The 26699-nt window shown below is 40.2% G+C and overlaps 1 protein-coding gene and 1 long non-coding RNA gene across 2 annotated transcripts; one reads left to right on the top strand and one right to left on the bottom strand.

The window, feature by feature from the left end:
* The first annotated feature begins 73 nt into the window (after positions 1 to 73).
* Positions 74 to 24547, top strand: LOC109197047 (uncharacterized). Its single transcript, XR_002058358.2, has 3 exons — positions 74 to 184; positions 1113 to 1191; positions 24269 to 24547. It is a non-coding gene; the product is annotated as an uncharacterized LOC109197047 (long non-coding RNA).
* On the bottom strand, positions 8402 to 25200 carry LOC100711761 (histone-arginine methyltransferase CARM1). The gene is made up of 14 exons (XM_005454284.3): positions 25079 to 25200; positions 22597 to 22723; positions 21552 to 21680; positions 21310 to 21464; positions 21136 to 21240; positions 20733 to 20843; positions 19518 to 19695; positions 18865 to 18955; positions 16033 to 16114; positions 14053 to 14138; positions 13430 to 13519; positions 13073 to 13210; positions 12349 to 12438; positions 8402 to 12246 (listed from the first exon to the last, which is right to left on the bottom strand). Exons 1-14 carry the CDS (start codon positions 25139 to 25141, stop codon positions 12204 to 12206), a joined length of 1488 nt encoding a protein of 495 aa, XP_005454341.1. The 5' UTR covers positions 25142 to 25200; the 3' UTR covers positions 8402 to 12203.
* Positions 25201 to 26699: the final 1499 nt, after the last annotated feature.

Below are 26699 nucleotides of genomic sequence, written 5' to 3'. Positions count from 1 at the left end.
CACAGAGAGATAGCTGTCTGACTTTGAGGTACTGCAACAGCAGAGGGCACCAATACTCCTTGGTGGCGTGTAGTCCGCCAAACCAACGAAGAAGAAGATAGCGCCACTTCTTTTCCAGACTGACTCAGCTCAGCAAGGGAGCCCAGCAGCACCCTGCACTGAACCAACAACCTTCTATTTCAATGTAAGTATATAATTAGACGTGAAACGTATATCAGCTGTAACCATAGTTCGCTTGGTCAGTTTTCTTGTTGTATTGAAAGCGTTCCTCTGTTACAGGCTTCGCCTTCAGTCCTGTTTAGTTTTCTGGAAAGTTCATGCTAATGCAGCAGGTTGAAGATTTTAGCTAGCTTTACTGTGAACCAAACACCTGTTTAATTTAACAGGAGCAGCTAAAGACAATGTTCCTTTTTGATTTCTGTGGCAAGTCAGTGAAGTCACTGAGGGGTTATGTATTTCATTGCGACCTGCTTCTGCCATCCTGACCATTGTAGAGGAAATTTTAAAAAATACATGAGTTGGGTCAGTCATATACTCTGAATAAACTACACTTCTTAAAACTGAAACAACATTATCTGATGAGGGTATTTCCAAGCTTTTTGAGGCGGTCAATGGATCCAGGCTGTTTTCTGCATGTCATAAAGGGCCAGTGAGGACAACATACTCCAGAACACAGTCCTTCATACACATGTTGAACTATGTGGAGCCCAAGAAAAAATTTTTAGGACAAAGTGAGAATAGAACAGATCAGTTTGCATACTATGTACCTCTAAGAGAGACTTTGAAATATTTGTTAGACTCTAATTTGTGGCAGAGATGTGTAACAGGTGAGCAATCAGCTGAGTCTTCATCAGATGTACTGTGTGACATTAGTGATGGTCAGATATTCAAAAGTAGTACTTTTTTTTTTTTTAACCAAAATCCATCATGTTTCAAACTACTGCTATACCAAGATGCCTTTGAAGTTGTTAATCCTTTATGGAAATAAATAAATAAAACTGTAGTTAAAGGAACCGTGTTTTGCATGCTGGAGATAATTTGGGCTCACATTGCACTGGTGGCTTCTGCAACATTTCTGTAGATACTGTTTAATGACGCAATCTGTTTTTCAGGGTGGTGATCCAAATCATTGTGGAGCAGAATGCACCATAGAGATGTACAACTCTCCTGTTGAACACCTCAAGACTGAAGGTACACCAGATATAGAAGGAGTAAAGTTTGAGTCAGTTTTCAACTGTTTAAAATATTTTCACATCTGTCAGCCAGGTTTGCCATTTTGATTAGGACACAAGATTTTTATGGCATTTTGTCATATGATGTTGTGTTTCTTAAATTTTTTGTGAAAAAAAAAAAAAAAGAATGGTTCACCCACTCCATTCTGAATCGGAGCATTAAACAGTTTAAATACTCTGACTCTGATACCTCTTCAAAGCCGTGTGAGGTCAGTCCTCAAACAAACTCTCAGCACAGTTAATATAAAACTGGAACTTTTTAAGGCTGTTGCCTCTCATGATTGATGACAGAGTGGAAGATGGAACAGATGATTTTTACCCCACTGCATCCAGACTGCAAATGAATCGCGCATGTACGAAGCCACTGTTGGCATGTGATGCCCAGCAGCAGAAGAAAAGGACCTGTGAGGCTCAGTAACAGAGATTTTATTAGAAAACTACAGACATTTTGCACCCAAAAAACTATTTTTTTTCGGTATCAATACCTACTCAATGTTTTCAGTCAGTACTAAAAAGGTGTTTTGGTACCCAGCTCTACTCGCATTTCTATTCAATTGCAATTATCATGTCAACAATACAATTCAATATCCCAATGCATCACGCTAACTTCATTTCAGTTTGTTTCTTTTCATCAACAAATAAAGGAGGTTCAGTGTTGGGGAGTAACGGAATACATGTACCGCCGTTACGTATTCAGAATACAAAATATGAGTAACTGTATTCCGTTACAGTTACCGTTTAAAAAGGTGGTATTCAGAATACAGTTACTTTGTTGAAATAAATGGAATACACGGCGGTACTTCCCTGTTTCATATTCTCGCGGGTCAGGATTATTTGGGTTTGTTTGACAGCTGTTCTGTTGTTCCAGGCGGCAGCGTTACGGTTGCCATGGTTACAGGGTGACGCTCTCTCTCTGCGTGTTTCCTGGGTGAGAGAGCGCTTTTTTGTTGTTGTTGTTGTGCTAAGCTAAAAGGCAGAATGCTACAGGCATAGCTCTAAAGCATGTAGCCTGATGGGCAGTGTAGTCCGTGCTGCAGGGAGAATGGACTACCGTACCCGTTATGTGTCTGTGAGCGAGGGAGGGAGAGAAAGGAAAAGTCCGAGCTGTCACGGAGCAAAAACGGGAGCTGGAAGCATGTAAATATAATAATAACCACTGCAGCCAAGAAGAGTGCCTGACGAGCCCAGCTGTAAGTAAGCTATTAAGACTCAACTGTACACTGTGTTCGTGTTTTCCTCCGGAAAAAATAAGTTCCGTTGGAGCCTTTCAACGCCTCTCTCTGTCTCCAGCAAGCAAAGTTGACCCAGACAACAAAGTAAAGCTAGTTTTCGGCTACCAGCCCGACACGGAACCCACTGTATTAGCCAGAGGTCCCTTTACTACGTTTCGTACTACGTACCTTCAGTAACAGTAATAAATCACAGCAATAGGACATTCATGTAGTTGTAAACAGCATGATAATATATTAAGTATTCCAAAGTATTCAGAATACGTTACTCTCATTGAGTAACGTAACGGAATACATTACAGAATACATTTTGGGGCATGTATTCAGTATTCTGTAATGGAATACATTTTAAAAGTAACCTTCCCAACACTGAGGAGGTTACATATAAGCTACTTTTTTTATTGCTCAAAACTTGTCTGAACAAAAACTGCACTTGTTGGTCCACAGTGACGTATGTGGCTGAAGAAAACAAATTGCTGTTATTTTTAGGTTGTACAGTCCTGATCTGATTAAAATGGCAAAAAATCATATTTTGCATGGTTGGATCTTAACAAGGTTCCAAGTAGAGCTTCAACATGCAACAAGAAGAAATAGGAGTGAGGCAAAACATTTTTTTGAGCATGTAATTTATTAAAAGCAATCTAGTAATGACTTCATGAACTTCTTCACAAATAAAATTTTTATCATTAGAGGAAAAATTACCAATAATCATCCCACAGATGTAATATTATCTACAGCTACTTTTAGTACCATTGATGTTAAGTTAAACTCTTTTTCTCCAATTGATCTTTCTGAGTTAACTTCAATAATTACTTCCTCCAAACCATCAACGTGTCTTTTAGACCCCATTCCTACAAAACTGCTCAAAGAAGTCCTGCCATTAATTAAAGCTTCAATCTTAAATATGATCAACCTATCTCTAATAATCGGCTATGTACCACAGGCCTTCAAGCTGGCTGTAGTTAAACCTTTACTTAAAAAGCATCTCTAGACCCAGCTGTCTTAGCTAATTATAGGCCAATCTCCAACCTTCCTTTCATATCAAAAATCCTTGAAAGAGTAGTTGCCATCCAGGTCTTTATGTCTTTAAGACATTCCTGCAGTTTAACTAATTGGTGTGTGTTACCTGGCTTCATGGACAGATAGAGCTGCGTGTCATCTGCATAGCAGTGAAAATGTATGCTATGTCTTCTAATGATGCTGCCTAAGGGAAGCATGTATAATGTAAAGAGAATTGGTCCTAGCACTGAACCCTGTGGAACTCCATAATTGACCTTAGTGTGTGAAGAGGACTCTCCATTTACTTGAACAAATTGGAGTCTATTAGATAGATATGATACAAACCACTGCAGTGCAGTACCTGTAATAACTACAGCATGTTCTAATCGCTCTAATAGGATATTATGGTCGACAGTATCGAACGCTGCACTGAGGTCTAGCAGGACAAGCACAGAGATGAGTCCACTGTCAGAGGCCATAAGAAGATCATTTGTAACCTTCACTAAAGCTGTTTCTGTGCTGTGATGAGCTCTGAAACCTGACTGAAACTCTTCAAATAAGCCATTCCTCTGCAGATGATCTGTTAGCTGTTTGACAACTACTCTTTCAAGGATGTTTGATATAAAAGGAAGGTTGGAGATTGGCCTATAATTAGCTAAGACAGCTGGGTCTAGAGATGCTTTTTGAGTAAAGGTTTAACTACAGCCAGCTTGAAGGCCTGTGGTACATAGCCGATTATTAGAGATAGGTTGATCATATTTAAGATCGAAGAATTAATTAATGGCAGGACTTCTTTGAGCAGTTTTGTAGGAATTGGGTCTAAAAGACACGTTGATGGTTTGGAGGAATTAATTATTGAAGTTAACTCAGAAAGATCAATTGGAGAAAAAGAGTCTAACTTAACATCAATGGTACTAAAAGTAGCTGTAGATAATATTACATCTGTGGGATGATTATTGGTAATTTTTTCTCTAATGATAAAAATTTTATTTGTGAAGAAGTTCATGAAGTCATTACTAGTTAACGTTAAAGGGATGGTTGGCTCAGTAGAGCTCTGACTGTTTGTCAGCCTGGCTACAGTGCTGAAGAGAAACCTGGGGTTGTTTTTATTTTCTTCAATCAGTGATGAATAGTAAGATGTTCTGGCTTTGCGGAGGGCTTTCTTATAAAGCAGCAAACTATTTCTCCAGGCTAAATGATGATCCTCTAAATTTGTGACACGCCATTTCCTCTCCAGCTTACGAGTTATCTGCTTTAGGCTACGTGTTTGAGAATTATACCACGGAGTCAGGTACTTCTGATTTGAGGCCTTAGTTTTCACAGGAGCTACAGTATCCAGAGTCGTACGTAGTGAGGAGGTAAAATTATTAACAAGATAATCGACCTCTGTTGGAGTAGCGTTCAGGTAGCTGCTCTGCTCTATGTTGGTACAGGGCATTGAAGATGATAACAGTGGGTGGATTATATTCTTAAACTTAGTTACAGCACTTTCAGAAAGACATCTACTGTGATAAAGTCTACTCTCCACTGCTGTGTAATCAATTATTGTAAATGTAAATGTTATCAGGAAATGATCAGACAGCAGAGGGTTTTCAGGAAACACTGTTAAATGTTCAGTTTCTATGCCATATGTTAAAACAAGATCTAGAGTGTGGTTAAAGTGGTGGGTGGGTTCTTTTACATTTTGAGAGAAGCCAACTGAGTCTAATAACAGATTAAATGCCATGTTGAGGCTGTCATTTTTAGCATCTACCTGGATGTTAAAATCACCCACAATAATTATTTTATCTGAGCTGAGCACTAAATCAGATAAAAAGTCTGAGAAATCAGAGAGAAACTCTGTGTAAGGCCCAGGTGGACGATAGATGATAACAAGTAAGACTGGTTTCTGAGTTTTACAGCTGGGGTGGACGAGGCTAAGCATCAGGCTTTCAAATGAATTAAAAGTCTGTCTGGGTCTTTGGTTGATTAATAGGCTGGTGTGAAAAATTGCTGCCACACCGCCCCCTCGGCCTGTACTTCGAGGTTTCTGGTAGTTAGAATTAGAGATGGCACGATACCACTTTTTTATGTCTGATACCGATACCGATATCATAAATTTGGATATCTGCCGATACCGATATGAATCCGATATAGTGTGTTTTTTAATCAATAAAACTGTTTTTAATATCTTGTTGCATTTTGTATAAGTTCATACTCAAGTTTAAATAAACAACAACACTAAAACTATTCTGTTATACCTGTATGTAAAAAAAAAAAAATACACTGCGCCCAAAATATTTTATAGTTCAGCAACACTGATCAATCTAATAAACTTAAACCTGCTCCATCCTTCCTGTTCTGGTATTTTAAAGAGTACTTAGCAGAAATATTAAGCAACCTAACTAATAGGGTTGCAAACTCCCAGCAAAAACAAAATAGGGAACCACCCCCCACCCTCCACCTCATGATGCTTAATCGACGTAATCAACTTTTATTTGATGCAGTGTGAAAAAAAAATGCACAGAAGTAAATTATTTTTCAAGAATAATTAAATAGATTCAACATCTTTCTTCAACAGAATTGCAGACTGCACAGATGGTATCTTCCCAAAGGAAAAAGTACTATAGCTTACTAGGGTATATTAGACTTAACAGTTACTATATACAGTAATGGACTTCTATACATTTTACATCAGATTAAAACTTTGGGTGTAAGATTCAGATAATAATTTATTAAAAGCTAGACATTTTAAATGACAATAAGAAAGAAAAGTATGTCTTTGTGCCCCCTTTTCCCTGTTAATGCCCTATCGGCCCCCCTGGCTAAACTTTGCTAGATCCGCCCCTGCACAGTTACCAGCCGTCAGCTACGTAGAAAAGGATCCTGGTGTAGAAAGTAATATTAAATACATTCTAACAACAGCTTATCAAGCTTAAACGTGCTGCTGTTGTTCAGCCGCTGGTTTCCTCTTTCTGGTGCAAAGTGGGCCAAAAACAAAGAAGAGAGCCGGACTCGCGACAGAAAAGCCGATCAGCTGATCGTTGATCAGTTTCACGATTGAAGTAGCAGCAGGAAGGTGAGGGAGAGAGAGAGGCAGTCGCTCCATATATCGGTTGTTAAGCTTAACGTGGGAACGCTTTACAAACATTCAGAGATGAACTTACACACTTGCTTTACTTCTCTCTGGGATAACTTCCTCGGAGATGAAATGCTGGTTTGGTAGCGAGGCTACAAATACACACAGCCGCTCTATCACGTGACGCATACTGCTGCAACGTGCTATGGTTATGAGCCGAGTTACGCCGTGTCGCAAGTTTTGTGAGATGCTTTTTTGATATTTAATGGATCGGATTACTTTTTTTTTTTCTCTCCGATATCCGATCCAGTAATTTGCGTCAGTATCGGACCGATACGGATACGTAATATCGGATCGGTCCATCTCTAGTTAGAATGACTCGGGGGTGTTGATTCATTTAAACTAACATAATCATCCTGCTGCAACCAGGTTTCTGTAAGGCAGAGTAAATCGATTTGTTGATCAATTATTAAGTCATGTACTAACAGAGACTTGGAGGAGAGAGACCTAATATTTAATAATCCACATTTCACTGTTTTACTCTTTGGTTCAGATGTGGATACTGTATTGTTCTTTCTTTGTGATTTTTTATGTTTAAGTTGTTTATTGCTGGTTTTTGGTTTGTTTTTTGTCTGTTTGGGAGCTGACACAGTCTCAATGGAGATGGGTTTTTGGGGGGGTAGCAGGAGGAGAGAAGCTGCAGAGAGGCGTGTAAGACTGCAACTCTGCTTCCTGGTCCCAACTCTGGATAGTCATATTTTGGGGGGTTTAATAAATTGGTCCATATTTCTAGAAATGAGAGCTGCTCCATCCAAAGTGGGATGGATGCCGTCTCTCCTAACAAGACCAGGTTTCCTCCAGAAGGTTTGCCAATTATCTATGAAGCCCACATCGTTTCTGGGACACCACTCAGACAGCCAGCAATTTAAGGAGAACATGCGGCTAAACATGTCACTCCTGGTCTGATTGGGGAGGGGACCAGAGAAAACTACAGAGTCCCACATTGTTTTGGCAAAGTTACACACCGATTCAATATTGATTTTAGTGACCTCCGATTGGCGTAACCGGGTGTCATTACTGCCGACGTGAATTATGATCTTACTGTATTTACGTTTACCCTTAGCCAGCAGTTTTAAATTTCCCTCAATGTCGCCTGCTCTGGCCCCTGGAAGACAATTGACTATGGTTGCCGGTGTCTCTAGCTTCACATGTCTGAGAACAGAATCACCAATTACCAGAGTTTGACCCCCGGCGGGTGTGTCGCCGAGTGGGGAAAAACGGTTAGACACATGAACAGGTTGGTGGTGTACCTGGGGCTTCTGTTTAAGACTATGCTTCCTCCTCACCGTCACCCAGCCACCCTCTTTCCCCAGCTGCTTGGGGTTTGCCGGGGAACAGCTAGCGGGGCCTGCGCTATCTTCGGCTGCACCAGCTACAGGGGCCTGGCTAGCTACGGGTGAATGAAGGGTGCGAAGGTGAGTCTCCAATTCAGTAATCCTGGCCTCCAGAGCTGCAAATTTACAGGTATCAGTTACAGGTATCATTACTGCTAAAGGAGGCCGAGGAGTAGCTAAACATCTGACACAATGAGCAGGAAAGTGCAGGAGGGACAGGTGAAGTAGCCATGGTGCTAGCGAGTCGGCTACGAGCTAAGCTAGCGAAACAGTACAGACACAGTGAGTGAATACTTTGGCTATAAATTAGGAAGTGAGTACACAGAAAGTGTGCTTCGGACGAAGCACGTGAAGATTATACTATGAAAAAAGAAGTTACCTAAAAGTTTTTAATTAAATTGCTAAGCAGATAATCTACTTAAACACACCACTGTGTTTTGGAACAGGAACAGGAAGTGATACTCTACCGCAGAGAGAGCGAACACCAAGTGACAGCCAACTTAATGCTTTATTGTTCAGGAAAAAAACCTCATACATCAGCTTCAAAACTATAATTCATATGCAGTAAGTGTGGTGTGTATTAACAACATATAGCAAGTACTGTATAAAGATTTAAAATATCATGTCACATTTGACCTCTTCTCTTGAGTCGAAAGATCTAGGGTCAAAGTGATAAAAATCCTATATAAAGCTATTTAAAGCTGTTTGTCCTTGTTTGTATTGACAACATGTAGGCATATAAGGTAATTATACATGGAGATTTTGAAGATCAACTTTCTACCACAGCATACAGAGGTCACTTGCACTGGATCTCCATCTCAGGAGTAGTGCTTTTGTTTTAATTAAATGTAATTTCATACACAGACAAAAAATATCTTATTTATTTATGAACAGAAAGGGTCTCCCAAGGCAAATTGGTCCTGGGTGAGGGGCCAGACAAAGAACAATTCAGTTGACCCCTAAGGAAAGAATAAAATCAAGGGACCAGTGTATCCTGCCTAGCAAAGTGTTACTGGGGCCTTACCTTGGAGCCAGCCCTTGCGATGGAGCTCAAGGGAGAGTGTCTGGTGGTCAGGCCTTAGCCCATGGGTCCTGGCTGGGCACAGCCTGAAGAAACATCCTACTGGGAGACTTCAACGCTAAACATGGACAGCAACAGTGAAGATGGTGGAGCAGACCTGCCTGATCTGAACCCGAGTGGTTTTCTGACTTTTGTGGATAACAAGGACCATTTTGGAACATAGGGATGTCCATAAGTGCACGAGGCAATAAGATGCCCTAGGTCGCAGTTCGATGTCTGATTTTTGTAATCATACCATCGGATTTGTGCCCATATGTTCTGTACACTTGGGTGAAGTGAGGAGCTGAGCTTTCAACTGATCGCCAGGTGGTCAGTTGCATCAGGTTTCAGAGAAGGAAGCTAAACAAAGCTGGTACGCCTAAATATATAGTGAGGGTGCTCTGGGAACATCTGGAAGAGGCCCCAGTCTGCACGATCTTCAACTCTTTCCTCTGGCAAAACGTCGACAGCATTCTGGGGGAAGTTGGGGACATTGAGTTCAAATGGACCATGTTCTACACCTCCATCGCTGAAGCAGCTGCAAGGAGTTTTGACAGCAAGGTGGTTGGTGCCTGTCATGGTGGTAATCCCTAAACCAGATGGTGGACACCAGACCTAAAGAGAGCTATCAAGCTGAAGATGGAGTTCTGTTGGGCTTGGTTAGCTTGTGGGATTTCAGAGGCAGCTGATGGGTAGAACAAGTGCAACATGGCGCAGGTAGGGAAAGCGGTGCTGCCCTTACGTTGTGTGCAGTAGAGGTGGGGTGGTGCTGACTTCAACTGGGGATATAGTTGGGCAGTGGAAGGAATATTTCAAGGACCTGCTTAATCTCACAGACACGCCTTCTGTAGAGGAAGCAGAGTCTAGTGACAAGGGGAAGACCCGCCCATCACTGGGGACAAGATCACTGAGGTAGTTAAACAGCTCCTTGGTAGCTGGGCCCCTAGGTTTGACAAGGTTCCCCCTGAGTTCCCAAAAAGCTCTGGATGTTGTAGGGCTGTCTCTGCAACATCACATAGAGATCTGGAGGGTGGTGCCTCCAGATTGGCTGACTCAGTTGGTGGTTCCCATCTTTCAGACAGGGGACTCGAGGCTGTGCTCCAACTACATGGGGATCACATTCCTCAGTTTCCTCTAAAGGATATCTGAGGGTGCGTGGAAGTTTGCCCAAACAGTCTACACATGTTTTGTGGGCATGGAGAAAACTTTCAACCGCGTCCCACGGAGTGTCCTGTAGGGCGTGTTTTGAGTATCAGGTGTCTGGCCCATTGCTACGTGCCTTTCAGTCTCAGTACAACTGTTGCAAGGAGCTTGGTCCGCATTGCCAGGAGTAAGTTCCTGATGAGTTCAAAACTTTGCCAGGGCTGCTTTGTCACTGTTTATTCTGTTCATGATTTTTATGGAAAGAATTTCTAGGCAAACCCAGGTGGTGAAAGGATTTCACTTTGGTGGCCTCATTGCTAGTGATACCCTCCCACACTGAAAGGTTCGCAGCAGAGTGGGAAGTGGCAGGCATGAGGTTAGAACCCCCAAATCTGAGGCCATGGTCTTCAGCCAGAAAAGAGTATATAGTGCTCGCTTCAGGCCAGGAATGACTTGCTGCCCCAAGTAGAGGAGTTTAACCCTCTGAGGTCCAGGGTATACTTGGCTGTTTTAATTACTTTTGATTTTACCTCTATATTTCACCTTTAAAAACTATTTATCTTGCCTTGTTTGGCATCAACACAACCTCACATGTCTGAATTTACAGCAATTTCTTCAATTTTGACCAATTTTATTAACACAGTTGATCTAAAATCAGACATAAAACATAAAATCAGTGTAAAAAATGTATATATTTTTTACTGCAAAAACCATGAACATGTTTAATGAATTATTTTTTGTTTAAAATGAAAATAGAAATTGTACATTTTAAAAACATATGCACAAATTTTGCAGACAAAGTTATATGCAACTGTTTTCCTAAAAATGCAGCCAAGGCATCAGGTGTTATTTTTTTGTAACCATTTAAAACAGTTTACAGAACAATCAGGTGTTTTGTATCAAATAAGATGCTGCACAAATTATTTGTGCCACTCCAAAAAAATCATTTCTGTCCACCATAAGACAGAGGAGCACATAACCAGCCTGATACCTGCAGGCCTGGAAGCAGGAGGTATTTTGACACACAAAACAAAACAAACAACTACACTAAATACTAACTACACAAGACAACAGACTAACTTCACACTCCAAACACACTAAACGTCACAAATCTCTCACATTTCAAAACTGGCTATCTCGCTCTTTCTTTTGCTCTTGTGCTCTTCTTCCTGCAGTAAACATTACGATAGTATTCAGGAAAAAACATTGCATATTTTATTTAATCCTAACTCTGGTATTACATGGCCTATCAACACAATTTAAAAACTGGTATATAGTTTGAAGTCCACATTTTCAACACAAGTTAAAATGGAGACTCAGGGTGGCTCCAACTTATTGCTCTGTCATCTTAAATTGGTCATGTGATTTGGATGCGCTGGCGCATCCGTGGACCCCAAAGGGTTACATATCTTAGGGTCTTGTTCATGATTGAGGGGAGAGGGAAACAAGAGACTGACAGAGAGATTGGGGCTATACCAGCTTGTCATAGTGTAGAAGGCTAAGCTGTCGCTTTGCTGGTTGATCTACATCCCTATCCACACCTATGGTCACAAGCTCTGGATGGTGACTGAAAGAAAAACAAGAACGCAGAAACAAGTGCCAGAAATTAGTTTTTTCCAAAGGGTAGCTGGCCTCTCCTTTAGAGAGAGTGTGAGGAGTTCAGTCTTTTGAAAGGGACTCAGAGTAGAAGCATGGAGCCAATTGAGGTGGTTCTGGCATCTGATTAGGATGCCTCCTGGGTGAGGTGTTTGGGCATGTCCCACCAGAAGGAGGCCCCACGCAGACCCAGGACATGCTGGGGGAGATTACATCTCTCAGCTGGCCTGGGAAAACTTGGTGTTCCCCTGGATAAGCTGAAGGAGGTGGCTGGGAAGTGGGAGGTCTTGGCGTCTCTGCTTAGAATGCTGCCCACGCGACCCATGCCCAGATAAACAGAAGATGTTGGATGGATGGATGGATGGATGGATGGGTGGATATTTATGAACATAGAACTTACATGAACTGTACAAATTTTGGACAACTATACATTACTCTTTTTTCTTCTTCTTTTTTTGACCTTTTACCATGGTACTCATGTTTAAATTTGGTCTACTGACAAAATGAACTTTGAAGATTTCCACTTGGGTAACTTCTGAATTTGAAAGCAAACAAAAAGAAACAAATAATGATTTCATGGGCAAATTTTATAGCAAAATAATCAGCATGTATGCATTAAAGAGTACAGAGAAGTGACCTGAAGAAAGGATTCTTGAGATCCAGGATGTTCCCAGATCTGAAGCCTGATTGGTCCACTGTAGCTGTGATGTGGATGTCATAGCTTTGTCTGGAGCGAGAAAGATACGGGTTGGTACAAGTTGAAATCTGTAACCTGGGAAAAATGTGTTGTTGAACCTTTATTGATCCCCAACCCCACTGACTTGTCTGCGATAAGTCAGTGCCTTTATTTGCCCACAAGGCAACTGACAGATAATTCACTGGCGAATATTGTATCATTTATATTTATAAGTAACAAGGCAGTCTGAATTTGTTGATTATGTATTTTTCTGTGAGTTTCTCTGTTTTCCTGTGAAAACTTGTCCAACTGGCAACTCGAGCACTTTAAGTGCGTTTTAGAAACTGGAAAATCAGGTGATAATGAAAATAAATATATTTTTTAGGCTTACAATCTTGTTGACATGTTCTATGTCAGACTGAAAATAATGAAATGAAAACAGCAAACATTATAACAAATGAGCTGAATATAAATGAAATCTAAATCTTGAATGTGTCTCTTTATAAGAAATGTAAATCACAAGTCATTTAACAGCTTAAACTGTTGTGTATATTTTGGACAAATTTCTGTTGAATCAAATTATGTAAGCCTAACTCACGTGGAACTAAAGCAGGGTATTAGGGCTCCGTTGCTTTTCCCTATTTGCCCTATTGGTAATGTAGCCCTATGAACCGCACAGATATACCTGTTGTTAGCAGCCAGTTGGACTGTCCCAGACAAAGTCTGTCCAAGCTTGGCAAAGAGCGGCGTCTGAAGTAGACATCTGACCTGGGACCAGCGGGTCAGAGGCTCTGTGGGAGCAGTGGAGAACCATACTGTGGCCCTACAAAGAGAGTGAGAGAGATCACCTCCATACTGAACGACTTCAAGTGAATATACCTATTGAGGGGGACATGGCTTAATATTTTGTTCGCCAGATTCAAATTTTCTGTGTGTTTGAATAATCAAAGTTTTTCTGTTGCTATACCATATTTTCGTTCCATGCATCCTTCCATTTGGTCTGCTCATTAAATCTTAGAAAAGAAAGCATCGGATTACTTACTTGGATCCCAGGTAGGCCACATCAAACCAGAAGGCAAGTCCATGGATCAGACCAGACTGGAGCAGAGTAAACACAAAGGGAATCTCTATTCTGTAAACACAGATTTTGTTTTTCAATTTTCATCAAATAGTTAAAAAAAATTATAAGAAAAGTGTTGCACACAAAGGTTTTTGCATCCAGTGTTTGTTAATATGTCATTAACTTCTGTTTTTTTCAAACTGTTTGGACTATCTAGCATCACTGGTGGACCACAATACCTTACTTTCCAACCAGAAAAAGTAAAACATTAAGTAATAACATACGTAAAGTATAATAAAGTATTAAACCATAAAGTAAGTAAGTCAATAATTCAACTTCGAACATTAAAAAAACCCTTGAAATGGCAAAGCTATCATTTATAGCACACTATAACAAAACCAACATAAAGGAAATTGATGTACGCTGTTTTTTTTCTTCAGGTATGATTCTTTTATTTATATAACCACTTATCTGTTTTCTCCCTACAAGTACATTCCAGTCACATCTTAAATCATCAATAATGTGACATAATCACTGCATAGATGAGGTGTAGATACAATGTTTCTGATCAGGTATTAGCAATCAAATATGATTCAGTGTATAACCTGAGTAAATCCTCTTCTTTAGCTTCCATGAAATTGATGCAGTGCTTGACAGACCTGGCCATCAGGATATGAACATCAAATGTGTCCTGGAACAAACATTTAAATGTATTACAATCTTTGATCACAGTATAAAATTTAGGAGGAAAAAGAAACTACCCAAGCAACAATGCCAATTATCACATAGAGTGATGACAAATTAAAAGAGAACACATTAAAAAATGTCACAGTAAGTGTTCATTCAGAACGGGTCCAGGGCTCCTTTGCACTGATTCTTTGTCCCTTTAGGTTTGAACTTGAACTTCTGGCTCTGTGGACGCATTCGTCCAAAAGACATTTCCTTGTTTTCCTGTTTTGATGTCATGCACAGAGAGTGCTCAGTTATGTTGAGATGGAGGAACATATTAGTCATGGTTCTGGGTCCGTTCACGCAGCGTCTTGCTACACTTTGATGTTTTTGTTTTAAATTTTTAAATATTTTGTGTTTGTTTTGTGTACCTTGCCTTCAGCTTTGCCTACTGTGTCTTGTCTCCTGTGATTTTGTTTGCCTTTGTCTCGTCCTCCCTAGCTGTTTCCACTTGCCCTAGTTACTCTCCATTATATATATTGTCTCAGTCTCCCTTTGTCAGACCATCAGTTCACCTTCCCCTCATGTCTCCCAGCTTCAGTGCTCCCATCCCATCGTGTTCACTCCCAGTTTAGGTTTGTGTTTGTAGAGGATTTTAAGTTCCCTTTTATATTTTGCGTTTCACCTTTTATTTTGTATTTTTCCATCAGTCTAACAAATGGCTTGCTTTTAGTTCAACACGATCCACCTGCTTTTGTCTGCTTTTGGGTCCTCACACTCTTTGCACTCCACAATTCTGACAATATTATTTACATCATTTTGATCAAAACCATCCAATGAGCCCTCAATAAAACAACTTTATCTTTTGTTTTTATCATAACATGATGAGGAAGACAGTCAAAACAACTGGGAATTGATCTGCAGTCAATTGATAAAACTAATCACATGTTCCTGGTCATGCTGACCATATTATTCCCTGCTTGGTTTAGCCTGTTCGCACACTATATTTTTCAGTAAAAATGAGGATGGTCTCTGGGTTCAAGCCAATGACCCATCTGTGAGAATGATTTTCATTGCTAAAAGTGGAGTCAGTTTAACACAGAATTTGGCATTGACTGATGACCATAAAACCCTGAGCATGATTAGTCTTGTCCAAACTCAAATGCTAAATACGATCTGGCCTGGTTAGTACTCGAATCGAAGAGTACTTTGATGCCATGATCCAACCGCCATAGGCAGAATCTGGACTCAATGCTGAACATTATGTTGCTCCACATGTTCAGGTTCCAGTGCACATGTTGCAAACACAAGCACAGATGGGCCTGACAGTGAAGAGCAGTCATGGCAGAGCTCCTGGCAGCTATATGAGACCAGAGATTGGCTGAATTGTCTGGGTGGAGAGTCATTGACTATATCATCCTGCGGACTTTGACTGCAAATCTGTAGAAGACTGCCTACAGTTTCTTTGTGGGAACAGGGTGAGGAAATAGTTGGCTTGTGGTGTCTTCATGGGAGGCTCACATCATGGACTGTCTCGGACACCTCTCATTATATGGAACTTCACCTTCAATTTAGAGATGGTACTAGGGCTAACGTGAAATAATTCTTGATTTTGCAGAAGATCAAGTTGTAGTTGCCAGATCAGCCAAATATGTCATGCTTGGATAAGATATCTATTGACTGTTGAAACAGGGTCCATGCTAACAGGTCCTGAGTCAACGATACAATAAGCTGACTGGAAATGGTAGCGCAGATTTGGTAAGTTTTTCATGGGTGCAACCCACTAATACATTTTCCTTACAAATGTGGCACCATTTAAGATCACAAATATCCTTACTTTTTGTGCTAAGTTTAATGTTTATTAGACATTTACTATTTATCTATGTGTATGTTTTGTATCATACAGTGCACCATACCACTATAGGCTGCCTGAATAACTCTTCCACCGCAGCATTGTGAAGAGCACTCAGGTTCACACCATAGAAGCTCCTCTGCTGCCTAAAGGGAAACATGTAAAGAGCAGAGATCAAGTTATTTGCAGTCGACTGATTGGCACAACTGGTGGTTAACACTGTACTCTGTAATTTTACCCCTCAGTTTCTAAATGCGCTCAGATTGAAGCTTAATTAGTCTGAGCAAAATATTTAACAATAGTTTATACATAGTGTGGTGTGAAAAAATGTTTGCCCTCTTCCTTTTTTCCTATTTAGATAAAACATAACGAAAGTAAACACAACATGCAGTTTCTGAATGAAGGTGTTTATGATTATGGACAAAAAAAATCTACATCTACAACCTACAAAAGTAATTACCCCCTAAACCTAATGACTGGTTGGGCCACGCTTAGCACCAAAAACAGTAGTCAAGTGTTTGTCATAACTGGCAATGAGTGTTTTAGAGTGCTGCAGAGGAATTTAGGCCCACTCATCTTTGCAGAATTGTAATTCAGCCACATTGCAGGGTATTTTTAAGGTCGTGCCACAGCATCTCAATCAGATTCAGGTCAGGACTTTGAATGGTTTAAGAAAAACAAAATGAAGACTTTGGAGTGGTCTAGTCAGAGGTGGACTTGCTGATGTGTTTGGATCATTATCCTGCTGTAGAACTCAAGGTCACAAACAGATGGTCGGACATTCTCCTTCAGTATGTTTTGGTAGACAGCAGAATTCATGGTTCCATTTACCACAGCCAGTCTTCCAGGTCTCGCAGCAGCAAAACCGCCCCAGACCAGACCCCCAGGGCCATGTAGGTTTTGATTTTTTCCCCCTATAATAATAAACACATTCATTTTGACATGTTGTGTTCACTTGTGTTAACTTTGTCTAATATTTAAGTTTGTTGGATCAGAAATGTGTATGAGAAATACACAACCCCGAACCCCCACCCCCCAAAAAACAGGAAATCATGCAGAACTTCAGAGGATAATTAATGTTATTGTAAATGTGATTACAAAGATTAAAATTGTCAAATGTGTTTCTTCTACTGCTGAAAAGTGAGGGAAGATAAAGTAGAAACTGATGGAAAACGTTTACAGTTTACATTCATTCCTCACTGCTGACTGAGCCTGACCTGCACATAGTGGTAAAGCAGTGAGGGGAAGAGAGCATAGCAGCACTCACATACACACATATGGTGGTATGCATGCATGCACATGCAAACTCCAAAACAGAGGTGGTATTGTTTGCAGGCTGAACACATCAAAGGCATGGAAGCGATCGTGAAGTCAGGGATCTAATAATCATGTTCTGTGAACTGGCCAAAGCATGCTGGTACATACAGGCAGTGTGAAACATGGTCCATCAGGCCTGAGAGCCAAGTAATTAGGGCTGTATCCACATGAGTCAGGTGCTCAGAGCAGAGAGTCCCTTGTATGATTTTCTTTACCTCTGGTCTAGTATTCATGTCATTTTCCTTATTTTCCACTTTGTCCAATATCACATCAAACAAATGTTATAAAAACAAGAAAGAAAAGAAATATATAAAAAGGAGCATTGTGGCCTTGCTATATGTATGTCTTTGTACTACATTGTTGATGCTCAATAAAAAAATTAGAAAAAACCCCCCCCAAAAAACCAAGAAAGGCATGCTGTCTCATCATGAAAGTTCTTTCTGTTCCTTTCTTGTTTTGTCTTCAAAGTATATTTCTTCTTGTGTTAAGATGAAATGATGGGTCTAGGTGATCAGAAACATTCCTGCCTTAGCTTAAATGTTTGTGGTTTTGGGTTAAAAAACCAAAAAATCAGAAGGTCAAAACTAGGGTCCAGTTGTGTTTCAGAGAATAAGGTTTAAATACTATTTTGAGAAAACATCTCTATTTGGGAATTTGTGCTAATATGCAGATTACAGTTGTTGTTTCAAGATAAACTGCCATGGATACTATACCCTTTACGAAACGCCTTATGTAGATGATTAGCCGTCTTGTGATAGAACATACGTCCTTTATTGCACGAGGGTGGAACCGTTGATAACCTTGCATCTGTGCATTACCAGCCATTTCATTTTGAACAAATCCACTCTTCCTTGTTTGTGAGGTTGACCAGACGGAGCTTTTTGCACCATCTTATTAACCACACTGTGTCTATGTGCAAAAAGAGAGATCATTTCCTTCCTTGCTACTAAAAGCGATTTCACTCACTCAGAGGGTACAGCAACCACGGCAGTTTGTCTTGAAACAACAACTATAATTACTTTTATCTCAAAATAGTAATTCAACTTTTTTTCTTAAATACAATTTTGTCTTTTTTCTAAAAATAGATTTTCTCAAGATTTTGACTTTATTCTCAAATGATCAGTAATATATAATTTTTACAGCTTGTCGACCCCACCCCTCTGTGTTAGGTGTGTCGTTCCTATATTACTTTCTATGTGTTAATTAGATTAGTTTTTTGTGCCTTGCATTTGGTTTTACTTCCCCTCCTGTCTTGTTTGTCCGGTTCAGTTCACCAGTCCATTGTTTTCCCAGCTGTGTTGCCTCTCTCGAATCACCTCCTGTGCATATTTAAGCCCTCAGTTTGACTTGGTTTTTTTCCTCGTTTGCACCCTACTATATGTTCCGTGCCTCTTCAGCTTGTGACTTTTTCTTTCTGTCTTTATGGACTTTGACTGATACAAAAAACCAAAAACAAATCCATTTTGTTCTGTATGAGTCAGGACTGGACTGTCAAACACGTGAGATATAAAAAGGAACCAGTGTGTTCGTGTCCCCAGGAATAGAGTTATGTCTGTGCATCTGTGAGTGAGTGACAGACCAGAAATTGGCCCGTGCGTAGTGCTCAAAGTACAGCTGGTCATCACTGAAAGGAGCCACGTGAATGTCTCCATAGGAGGGAAACATCACACCTGGAAATTGAGAGAAGCGGACAATAATAGAAAGGCAGAGAAAATGAATAAGTGAAAGACAAAAACGCTAAGACATTAAACAGAGGAAGATATAGTAGCTCCTGTTCCACTGCAGGCTCAAGGTGCAAATATTCACAAGAACAGTTTCATAAAACTGCTTCAGCCAATGAGTTTCTGTCAGCTTTGACCATAAAATAGAGCCCAAACCTTGTCAGTTAGAAAAACAGCAGAGGAAATCAAGATTTCACTGCATTGCTGTTTATTACTTCCATCAATAAAGTGACAGCAGCAGTTTTCATTTGTTATTCCTCTCATGTAAAAAAAAAAATGCACTGAGCTGAAGAGCTGAACTAATCAGCCCAGCCCTGCTCAGCACTTTTTGAGGTGCCACTTAGAACAAAGTACCTTCTTACTCAGAACTTGTCCAAAGAGAATTCTTGCAGTTGAAACTCAATTAAAGGTGTTCTTTTTCTCAGTGTTTTTAATCACATCAATAGTGGGTTATTCAAATGATGCCTAATTATATTAAAACATGGTTTAACCTCGATATCTGGATGCCTACCATTGGGTTTGAGCCATCTCCTGGCAAACAAGAAGTTCTCCATGAGCCTTTCGTTAACTAACATATAACCCATGGGCTCAGAGATGATGACATCCACCATGTCAGGAAGATTGACCTGCTCCACCTCCCCCTCAAAGACCCTGATGTGCTCAGAGAGACGGTTATCCTCGACCAGGATCTGAACAGGAGACAGAAAATATCTCCTGCTTTAAACAATTCACTGTAAGACTACATGACTATTAAAGAATATTAACTTCACTCTATAGCACCAGGACACTCTACCACATACTATACTGTACTGTGCAACACTCTGGAAACATATTAGCAGACATTCCTATTTTGTCTTATGTTTGTATCCCAGTCATTATTAATTTTGTTTCATAATAATTAAACATTTTAACCATTGTGAACCCTGCTTTTTAGACAAGTTTGTCTCCAAATAAACTTTCATGTTTATGAGAAATAGTTTTCTCAAGTTTTGTTAACGGGACTTTAGCTAGGGTTTTATTAAACTCTTTTGTCTCTGGAATGGACTTTTGTAGTCTAAAGCCTGCAGTACTAAAGTACTTTAGCCTACAAGCTACATGGCCAATTTGGAATTACCAGTTCACCTAACACGAATGTCTTCTAACTGTGGTAGGACGCCAGAATATTTGGAGGAAATCCATGCAGACACAAAGGAAGAATGCACACACAGAAACTCTCCTACTGTTAAAGTTTGCATTAATTATTTAACCCAAAGAGTTTTTACAAATAGCTGTCCTTTTCTGATTACATTTTTAAAAAACACTTTTGCATGACAGTAGTATTGTTTCAGTTACGAATGTATCATTTCCAGCACTGGTGTAAGTCTGTACTTGTGCATCGGCATTCTGCAGCCCCTATCCTACTAAACTCTTGGCCACATGTTGAAGCAATCCATTAACTCCTGAGAATGCCACGCTCTGCATCTCATGTATGTGCCCTGTGTGCTTGCACGCACGACTCTGGTCTCACTTAAGACTTTATCAAAGCCAAAATGCATATAAACTGTTCTCCAAGCCCTTCATTTCTTTAACTCTTACACAACAAAACTTCAAATTATGCTTGTAGGTTAGTTAGAGAATGCTAAAAAATGGCTTCATTATTGCAAGAAAGGTTTTCAAACAAACAAAGAGTTAAACCTGCACAGTTAAGGAAAACAATATAAACGGTAAAAGAATTAAGCACGCTGACCTGTGTATACTTGGCCATAGGGCTGGACTCAACAGCATACACTCTGGCAGCCCCTGCCTGGACTGCAAAAAAAGACAGAATACCAGAACCACAGCCCACATCCAGAACCACCTACAGAGACAAGAAAGCATGCAGAGACCAAGTCAAACTTCCCATAGGATAAAGTCAAAGTGAATACCTCAGACCAAAAGTGAAAAGAAAAAGAACTGAAAGTGTCACAAAGCAAATTGTTGGTTCAAACTGTAGACAGCTTTTCGGCAAGAGCACAAAATTTATATCGAAAACAATAAGAAATCAGGAAATGGGAAAACACGTTTTCACAACAGTGTAATAGTAAACTGTATAGACCTTATAGACATAATTAAGGAACGTGCTATAACACTATCCATTCATAGAAGTGCACCTTGTCTCTGAAGTCAGCCTCATTGACTAAAATGGCTTTCTGATAGGTGGCATTCCTCAAGTAGTCCTGAAGCAGGCTTTGCTGCTGGGTCAGACAGCTGTGGAACTGCAAACACAGAAATATTAAACGGTGTTCGAGTGTCAAATTTAAGGTTAGAATTCTTGGTTCGGTTACCTGGTAGCACTGTGCAGGGTTCTTTTCAATCCTTTTGTTAAACATTGTTGGTCCTCTCTCTGCATCCTTATTGCCTCCCTGATGTACTTCAATCCAACCTTTCCCGTTCTCTTCATTTTCCTCAGTCTTCAGTAATCTCTGGAAGTTCTGCATATCTAAGGAGTCAAAGACAAGTTTCTTTCAGCATTCTACAAATAAGAACTTCTCAAGGTAGGAATTATTATAGAATATACTCTACAAACCAGCTGGAGTTTTGAATTGCAGCAGAAGACTGAAGTTGTTGTTGTTGGTAACTAAGAAGGACTGACCTCCAACCTGGCAGCAGTCCATCTCCTCGGAAACAGTAAACTGGAAAACCAATGCTTTGTTGGCTGAAAACACATTCCACACATAAAGATGACATTTAAAAACATTAAGATTTGTATCCACAGTATGGGTTTTCAGTGCCTTGGTACAACCTTAGTGATTACCAGTGTGGACTTGGAGTCACACCGTATCTGAGGGAAAATGACACTCCGCTATGCTCTCTTGTCTCTTTACACTGGACGCCACCGAGATCAGCAGCTGTGAGTCATTTAAAGAACACGTCATAGCAACTGCATTGACACCAGACATGGTGCAGTATTCAGCTTCTTCAGATCATGACATTTCCCCTCTGGGACCGTACAGAAGCAGGGGCGACTTTGTGAATCACTACCAGAGGGGAGGATGGAAGTCAACTGACTAATGTGTGGCGCAAGGTTTTGCTGGCCATTCACTGTCCAAGGTCTATGGTGGTCTTGCCTTTTCACTTGTTCACCATGAAGGTTGCTGTAAGGGCTTTTAGGTGACTTGGGATTAGGAAGAATGATTCATTAGATGAAAAGCCAGAGTATGATCAACACTGGCTGGGCCACCTAAGTGAGCTTGAAAGACCCCAAAACCCATAAAGACCTCAGAAACATCACTGAGGAAAACTAAATACAAGACAGCAACGTATTTCCATGAAAATTTTACTTAAACAAAAAACATAAACTGCTAATGCTACCCACTCATATGCAAAGTGTTACAGCCAATGTGTGACCCACCTGCACCTGGGAAACAAACTTCAACACAAGAGCAGTAAATTTAGGTCAGAACTAACCACCTTCTATTGCCAGATGATAGTCACTTTTTATATAAATACATATATACATACTTTCAATTACAAACTGACTTTCTGTTATTACTGCAGCTAACCACTGGTCTAAGCAAACATAGTGTGTTTGTATATTTGTGTATGTGTTTTGCTTTCCCTTGCGTACTTACCATCCTGCACAGTTACCTGCTGAACTTCCTGTCCTGTGGTGAGATGAAGAGTGAGTTCTTGGTCGTTTCTCTGTCTGCATACATTCACATGCTGGTCTCTGCTCACCTCTCCTTGAACCTGCTCCTCCTTCAGAACCCAACCACAGCAAAGTGTTTAGCTCTGTCTTCTAAATCTTAAGTTTGCCTACAAGTAAACTGCATTATGTATAACTGCATTATTAGTTATAGAGCAGAATTTGCTAACTGAACAGAAAAAACAATATCTATCTTGCACGGACAAAACTATATAAAGTTTTTGCTTTTGTTCACTGGATAAATTCTTAACCACGGCAATTTCAGTGATGGGAAATGCCATGGTGGGAATTTCCACTTTCAAATTGAAGGTTTAGCTGGTCGTTCTGATGCTGCTGACTTGGCCAATGCAATCCCTACAGTGAAGCATGGTGGTGGGGCATCATACTGTGGGAATGTTTGTTTTTGCTGCAAAAACAGGGAAGACTCGTCAGTGAGTGAGTGGTCCAGCCAGAACCCAGACTTTAATCAAATTTTCATGTGATGCCAGAGCTACAGGGACACGCCCACCTTGTGGGCAAAAAGTACTGCAGTCCTTTGCCCTCCAGCCATCCTTTGGACAGTTTTGGGTTTAACTTGACCAAAATTCCAGATAGCTGCTGTGCTATACACTAATCAGCATTTATTTATAGCTGCCAGAATGGCATAGATCATGGCACTAACATGTGAACACACCTCTCCTAACCCTGCCTTACAGGCCATATTGCACCAATCCCTGCTTCTCCACAGTAACACAGGCTGTCAGGCTCATTTAACCTGCAGGAATGATTTACCTGACACCAGAAAAAATATTCTGTCAACCTTATTGTTATAAAGTGACATTAATATGACAAATTAACACTACTGGAATTTTTCAGGCCCTATACTGTAAATGTTCAAGTCAACAAAATGTAAGATTTATGTGCATCTGTTAGTTTAACCTTGCTTTAACAATGAACAGTTTCTTCTTCTTCAACCTTTGACGTTGCGCCATTATTTACCCAATGATGTCGAGAATGCATGTAGCTCTTGGTACTTTGAAAGCTTTCATCTTGGCAGCAGAGTAAGGTAAGGGATTCTCTACAACAGCGGTTCCCAACCCCGGAGCCATGGACCGGTACCGGTCCGTGAGTTGTTTGGTACCGGGCCACGACAGTTGAGGCTCCGGTGTGAAATTTATGGTTTTCAGGGTTTTTATCATTTTTTATCATTATTTTTTTGTCGTTTTTATCGTTATCTCGGTTTCCCTGGGTCTTTTCCGTGTGTTCTTCATTTTTTTTGGTACCGGTACTGGTTTTATTTTGTTGTATTTATCAGCGACACTATAAGAGCCGGTCCATGAAATTATTGTCGGACATAAACCAGTCCGTCGTGCAAGAAAGGTTGGGGACTGCTGCTCTACGAGATACAGGTAGATGTCACTGAACAGGAGCTCTGGAAGAGGGATTTAAATAAAGCTGCCAAGTTCTCAGAATTCGTAGTTTGTCTTCATATCTTGAGTTTTTCTGCATGGATAGATGACCCAAGTAGTCTCAGCTTAAGAAAAAGTCTGCACTTTAGTCCTGCAGTATTGCCAACTTCCACTACTTGTGTTCACATTGGAGTAATGTTTTCCCGCCAGGGTAGTTAGTCAGGCACAAGACTGAACTCTATGGATTGAACATCTTTGGAGAGATCTGAAAACAGCTGTGGACCAGTACTCCCCATCCAACCTGATGGAGCTTGAGAGGTTCTACAAACAAGCTAAGCTTGTAGCATCACATTCAAGACTTGAGACTGTAATTGCAGCCAAATGTAGCAAATGTATGTAACAAAGTACTGAGCAAAGGCTGTGAATATTTATAAACATGTAATATCATGTTTGTTTGTTTTATTTTTAATAAATTTGAATTTCAAGTGAGCATTTTCACTTTGTCATTACAGAGTATTGTAATATTTCAGAGCTGTGAATACTTTCTGGATACACTGCAAGTACCAGTCCATTTACAACATCCCCAACACATCTGGCTAAACTGGTTTAACTGCAAAAAGATGACAGAGCCTCTGCTGACTTTTACAGATGACTGTAGACACATAATTCGACGACTCTCCAGACCTCCTTTGTACATACTGATGATGATTTGAACCAAAACTTTCACTGATTTTCATTTCAGTTCTTGTGTAATTGTTCTTCTTAACAGTTAAATAATAAATAAAAAGGCATGTTTTTTATGCCTCATTATACAGAGCTGATCCTACATTCTCCACAGCAGCAGCCTGTTTGCTTTCACTTCCACAGCAATAGCAGATTGCATTCATGCAGAATTACAGCTATAGTAGCCAATGCCAGTGCATGCAAAACACTTAGAACAGTTTTGGAGGTGAAAGAGTGCACCTCTGTCACCTCCAATATCACCTCTTTATGTGTATCCACGCATGCTTCAGCTCTCACCTTTTCCTGCAGAGTGAAGACCCTGACAGAGAAAGCCAGTGAATGATCACTTCTCGCCTCCATTTTTCAGTGTAAAAGGAAGCTGCTCTTTGGAAAGAAAAACAGAAAAAAGGAGGAGGAGGCACAGAAGGAATGGAAGAAAGAGGGAGGAGGGATGAATACAGGGAGTCCAGCAGGGAACATAAATTACGTAGAAATCCAGAACTAACTAACTAACATAACATCTGAGCAGTAGCCTGGCTGACTCAATTGTACGTTGTGGTATAACTCCCAAAGAAAAAACGAAAGTTAGTCTTGGAATACTGCATTCAGTACTTGGCTGTACACAAGGAGTGTGGCTGTTAAAGGAGCATGGACTAGGAATCGTGTATTGTAAGGTAGAGGTGTTAAATCAGCGTTTCAGTCTCAGTACAGCTACACCCTGCAGATGAGCTGGAGCACAAACAGTGTTTCAAAGAGAAGAATTTTTTTCTCACATTGGTGTTAAAGTTAGGTCAGTGGAACTTTACATTATCGACAGGTTCAGAAGTGGATTATTTGCTGCTTGTTCTTATATTTGGATTGATGCTTGATACGTTTAAGATTTGGACAAGACACGCACTGAAAGTGTATTTCTGCTCTGCTCTTTAAAATTATGTTGACATTAATCATTACTATTGCATTTTTATAAAACAAACAAATATGATTTATGGTGACACGACAATAGTGAAAATAGTCTTCTTGCATTTTTAAATTAATCAAATAAACTGTTAAAACTCTTTATTAGTATGATTAAAATTATTATGTCGATTTCTTTGTGACATTTTCATTGACTAATCACAGCGTAAGTAAATCCTGGTCTTCTCACTCAGAGTACAAATGTTGGTGTAAAACTACTCTCTGTGAGCAGACTTTTTTTTTTACAGTGCTTGCAAAGAATAAACTATTTAATTAATTAGCCCAGTGTCATTTGGGGACGATATAAACACAATATCAACAATATCCAAAGACCTTTTCTGAAACACCAAAGGTTTTATACACGAGTTACTCAGACATGTTCAATTCAATTCAGTTCAATTAAATTTTATTTATATAGCGCCAAATCACAACAACAGTCGCCTCAAGGCGCTTTATATTGTAAGGTAGACCCTACAATAATACATACAGAGAAAAACCCAACAATCATATGACCCCCTATGAGCAAGCACTTTGGCGACAGTGGGAAGGAAAAACTCCCTTTTAACAGGAAGAAACCTCCGGCAGAACCAGGCTCAGGGAGGGGCGGGGCCATCTGCTGTGATTGGTTGGGGTGAGAGAAGGAAGACAGGATAAAGACATGCTGTGGAAGAGAGACAGAGATTAATAACAGATATGATTCGATGCAGAGAGGTCTATTAACACATAGTGAGTGAGAAAGGTGACTGGAAAGGAAAAACTCAATGCATCATGGGAATCCCCGGCAGCCTACACCTATTGCAGCATAACTAAGGGAGGATTCAGGGTCACCTGGTCCAGCCCTAACTATATGCTTTTGCAAAAAGGAAAGTTTGAAGCCTAATCTTGAAAGTAGAGATAGTGTCTGTCTCCTGAATCCAAACTGGAAGCTGGTTCCACAGAAGAGGGGCCTGAAAACTGGAGGCTC

The sequence above is a fragment of the Oreochromis niloticus genome, linkage group LG23 (genome assembly GCF_001858045.2).
Source record: "Oreochromis niloticus isolate F11D_XX linkage group LG23, O_niloticus_UMD_NMBU, whole genome shotgun sequence".
Classification (NCBI taxonomy): domain Eukaryota; kingdom Metazoa; phylum Chordata; class Actinopteri; order Cichliformes; family Cichlidae; genus Oreochromis; species Oreochromis niloticus.
This window is presented reverse-complemented; position numbering and strand designations above follow the sequence as displayed.

Coding starts and splice junctions, on each gene's coding strand:
- LOC100711761 (XM_005454284.3), bottom strand. CDS start 25,141: ATGGAGGCGAGAAGTGATCATTCACTGGCTTTCTCTGTCAGGGTCTTC. Junction 20,844..21,135: donor AGGCTGACTTCAGAGACAAG/GTGCACTTCTAT, acceptor TTGTCTCTGTAG/GTGGTTCTGGATGTGGGCTG. Junction 18,956..19,517: donor GAGATGGCTCAAACCCAATG/GTAGGCATCCAG, acceptor CTCAATTTCCAG/GTGTGATGTTTCCCTCCTAT.